At 40.8% G+C, this 4598-nt stretch overlaps 1 protein-coding gene across 1 annotated transcript in view; it reads left to right on the top strand.

The window, feature by feature from the left end:
- Positions 1 to 4598, top strand: part of VPS39 (vacuolar protein sorting 39 homolog (S. cerevisiae)) — a 65350-nt gene that overhangs the window by 22615 nt on the left and 38137 nt on the right. Inside the window, exons 6-7 of the mRNA XM_012649132.1 lie at positions 145 to 237; positions 2216 to 2399. Of these exons, the coding sequence (XP_012504586.1) occupies positions 145 to 237; positions 2216 to 2399 (277 nt within the window). The remainder of the gene's footprint in view (positions 1 to 144; positions 238 to 2215; positions 2400 to 4598) is intronic.

The raw sequence follows: 4598 nt of genomic DNA, 5'->3' as shown, positions 1-4598 counted from the left end.
AAGGGTTCTTTCCTGACCTTGTACTTGGAGAATTGTCCTCAGATGAGGGTGAGGGTTATTTTGTGGAATGGAGGTGGAATAATAGGAAGGTCATGATTTTTTTTTTAATGTCTTATCAATTGAACTCTTGCTCTGTTTCTTCAGGGGGATTTTAGTGTGCCAGATGTGCCCAAGTCCATGGCATGGTGTGAAAATTCTATCTGTGTGGGTTTCAAGAGAGACTACTACCTAATAAGGGTAAAATTTTATTATTTTGCAAATATCATCAGTTTACTTTGGGGAAGATGACTGTGAGTTTACCTTGGGCAGATGATTATGTGCTTTTGAGCCACAGGTCAAGAGACCAAGTTAAGTAGAGTGTTTGACATAATGGAGTTTGTTGTTTCTTTGTATGCTTAGTTATTTTTCATGCCCTCTGCATTTTCTATAAGTAAAGTGTCTGTGTAACTTAAACCAGGCAGAGTCAACTCTCAATTCTCTACATAGTAGTTATCAGTGGTGTGTATTTAATTATTGGGACAGATAATTAGGGCTGCTTGCCTCTATACAGTGGCATTGTCACAGACTGCTATCCTAAGGCTTCAGTGCTCAGGAATTATAAACTAATTTTAGTGTTAACTTAGGTATTTTTAAGAGTTTGAGTTTCTTCCCCCACCCCCTAGTCTTTTAGCATATTTGTTTTTAAAATTATTTTCACTTTTTTTTAAATTTCAAAAGCCACATGTGTTTATTATAGAAAATAAGAAAATACAAATAATGAAATAAAGGAAGTACAAATCATCCATAATCTGCCGCCCCCCCCATTCAGAAATAATCACCGTTAGCCTTTGGGTGTATGGGCTTCCGCCCTATTTACGAAAATATCATATAATACACATTGTTTTATAGCCTGCATTTTTTCTTAATATAATTGGTAAATATCCATGACATTGTTTTTCCTCTAATATGCATACAGTATGTAGAAAAGATTGATGTACCATTCATTTCATAGAATAATCTAAATCTCGTAGCTTCACACCCCTCTCCTAATTCAGACTTGGCAACTCTAGAAGCCTGTCTCCCTAGCCCCCGCTGGGTGGGCTTTTCATTGTTACTAATATATTTGTTCCATATTTTTATTGTTGGGATATCCTAGTTTTATCAGCATCAGATTTGCAAACTCCTGGAGGAGTCACTGCTGTGCAACTGAGTAAATGTTAATAGCAATTAGGCATATAGGTGCAGAGGGAGGTATGCAGGGAGTGGGTGCTCAGTTCTCTCACTGCCTTGGATGCTGCCATCACCTCGGGGCTAGGAAATGTTGCTTTAGGACCAGGCTATTGAAAGTATTCATTTGCTTGCATACAATAAAATTCATTCCTTTCCGTATACGATTCTGTGTTTTGACGAATGCCTAGAGTTGTGTAACTAATACCACAATCAAGATTCACAACAGTTCGATCACCCCTCAGAATTCCCTCAGTCTGCCCCTTCGAAATCAGCCTCTCCTCCTACTTCTAAAACTCTGGTAACCACTGATCTATGCTTCATCTCTTACAGTTTTGCCTTTTCCAGAATGTCGTATAAATGGAATCATATAGCATATACCTTTTGAGTCTGGCTTCTTTCACTTAGCATAATGCTTTTGAGAGTCATCTGTGTCCTCGTGTGTGACAATAGTTTACTCTTTTTTTTGGCTGAGTAGTGTTCTGTGGTATGGATGTACCACAGTTTGTTTATCCATTCATCAATTGAAGGATAAAATTGTTTCCAATTTTTAGCACTTATGAATAAAACTGCTATAAACATTTGCAGACAGGTGTTTGTGTAAACATAAGTTTTCATTTCCCTTGGGCAAGTGCCTGGAAATGGGATTTATGGGTCATATGGTAAGTGTATATTTAACTTTATAAGAAACCAACAAACAAAATAGCCTTACCGGTAGCTTTGTGTTCCCACCAGTAGTGGGTGAAAGTTCCAGTTGCTCTGCATTCTTGCCAGCACCTGGCATTGTCAGTTGCCAGGCTAGACGCTTGTTTCTGTGTTAGAAAAAAAGAGAACTCATTTTACATTGTGATAACAAAGTTTGTTATAACAAACTCTATAATATTTCCTTATGTCAAACAAGGAATATTATTGGCTTCTCTAGGTTTGGAGTTTTATCTGGATTTTTCCAAGCTGTGTTCGTGCCTCTGGCTGGGGATTGCTGGATGACTCACTTTGTGTCTTCCTGTAGGTGGATGGAAAGGGGTCCATCAAAGAGCTCTTTCCAACAGGAAAACAGCTGGAGCCCTTAGTTGCACCTCTGGCAGATGGAAAAGTAGCTGTGGGTCAGGATGATCTCACCGTGGTGCTCAATGAGGAGGGGATCTGCACGCAGAAATGTGCCCTGAACTGGACAGACATACCAGTGGCCATGGGTGAGACCAATAGTAGCTGCTGTTTCCCACTTTGGGCTGGGGTTGTGTGCCATCCCTGCAGAATGGAGTCCCATTCATAGCTTTAGCAGACTGGCTTACATTGTGTCATTCACTCTCAGTTCCCCTTCTTATAAGTAGAGGATAATTTAAGGTCATTAAAAATGGGATAGTCTAGTTTTTACAGGAAGCTGAGTTTTACTTCAGGGGGGGAAAATGTAAACAGAAATGTACATTTTAGGAAGTGATTATCTACTGCTATTTTTACTTCTTAGTTCCTTTTCTTCCACCTTCTTTTTAAGGGTTTTGTCTTCTGAATAGACTACATTTAGAGATTAGTGGAAATTCCTTATTTATTCCTCTAGTACGAGTAATTCCATGTTGAAGGGTTTTCGACGTGGTTATTGTTGCTATTGCTTTTGTAGCTTAGAGACATAGACAATATTTAGGTGTCAGTCTCTGTCCTACACTTTAGGTGTTTGCATCCTACATCTGCCTCCTGCTCCCAACTCTCCACGGTGGTATTGCCTGGAAGCATATGACCACCCTTATAGCATTTCTTTTTTAGTCAGAAGAGTGAGCATTGTTAAAATAGTTACAGCTGTGGAGTAGAGCACACAGACATGCTTTCTGTCTCTAAGGACCCCTATCTCTGGAGATAAGGGTTAGATTACATCGTGGATAGAGAGACAAAACAAGGCACTGCTTAAGGTGTTATACTGGATGAGTTAAAATTCAGTAGCTCACAGAAAGGGAATTTCGTTGTTTAGTCAGTCAGGAAGTAGTTTCATTACATAGATAAGATTCGACTGGGTCAGGCAGGGAGTTTGGGATCTGGCTTGATGAAAAATTTCCACCCATTCGAGGCAGAGAGGAGTTTGAGAAATGAGTGGAAATCAGAAGACATGCTGATTTGTAAGAGGGCATGACAGAGACCGACTGGCTAAAACAGGTGATCTGAATTATGGAGGAATAAGACAGGGCCAGTTATGAGAGGTCCATGAGAAAGTCTTGAGAGGCCAGTAGATTCCTAAATGGTAGAATGGCTTGCTAAAAAGCATCATGTTCTAGGGTGGTTGTTCTGGTGGTGGTTAGAGATGAATAGACCAGAAGGAAGATAAATCAAAAGGACAGTATTTTAGAAGACCCGAGATTATGTATATCAACAAGTTTAGGGGGCTTAAGAACTTTACGAGAGGCTTTGTGATGTTCTAAGGGACCTTGTTTTTCCATTAGAAAAGGAACCTTGGTAGATGAGATGAAGATGCTTGTAATACTCTAGAGGTGTGTTTCTGATTCCCCAGTGTGAGAGTTCTTGTTTTAAAACCTTTGTTAGTCCCTGGGACCTTCAGCAATACTTCTTAAAGCTGTTTCTGTCGGGTTACAGTCTGAATTGTCAGTTCTTGGTGCACTCATTGCCGAAGAATGACCAGACACACCAAAGTAAGGCAAGCACAAAAATGAGGTTTATTGAGGAGAGAAAGATAGGATTATAGAGCAAGAGCAAGATACAGGTCTACAGAGAGAGCTACAGTAGCACAGATGATGACCGGACCCATTGTCATAGCAAAAAGAGAGCTTGGTTATGGTCTTGGTCTTGTTTTATAGCGTCCGGATAGGGACTTCCATCATGCCTCAGATGTCACCGTGGAACCACTTTGATTGGACAGTTGGAAGTTATATGGCCTGAGCCTTACTATTTATGCGGATCTCCCAGGAGCCTCTCTGAAAGCCCATTTGCGGGGGTGAACCACAACGGCACCCACTTTTGTCCCGGAATCCCTCGCTGTCTACCTAACAAGTCTGTGCCTTAATATACGGAAGCACGTTTTGAGGTACTTCCTCTGTGGTCTCCTCTGGCCCACAGGCCCAGGTCACTTCCCCTGGGTACTTCCACAACTCTTTTCAGGTATCTCTGTCATGGCAGCCTGTTATATGGGATGCAGTGAGTAGTCTGTCTCCTCTGCTCCTGTAGGAGCTCCTTGAGGTCTGGACTCATGTCTTGATCCTCTTTGAATCCTTATTGCATACTATAGTGCCTGAAACATCAGAGCCTCTTGGGAAATGCTTGCCAAATTAGTGAATCATTATCCTTGTCAGCCACTTATTATATGTCTGCTGTATACCAGCTATTCTGTCAAGTTTTGAAGGTATAAAGAGATCCAGACCATCTCTATTGTCAAAAGTTGGGGAGACTGAAAA

The sequence above is a fragment of the Propithecus coquereli genome, unplaced genomic scaffold (genome assembly GCF_000956105.1).
Source record: "Propithecus coquereli isolate 6110/MARCELLA unplaced genomic scaffold, Pcoq_1.0 Scaffold3, whole genome shotgun sequence".
Classification (NCBI taxonomy): domain Eukaryota; kingdom Metazoa; phylum Chordata; class Mammalia; order Primates; family Indriidae; genus Propithecus; species Propithecus coquereli.
The sequence above is the reverse complement of the archived record's forward strand: the minus strand, read 5'-3'. Positions and strand labels throughout refer to the sequence as shown.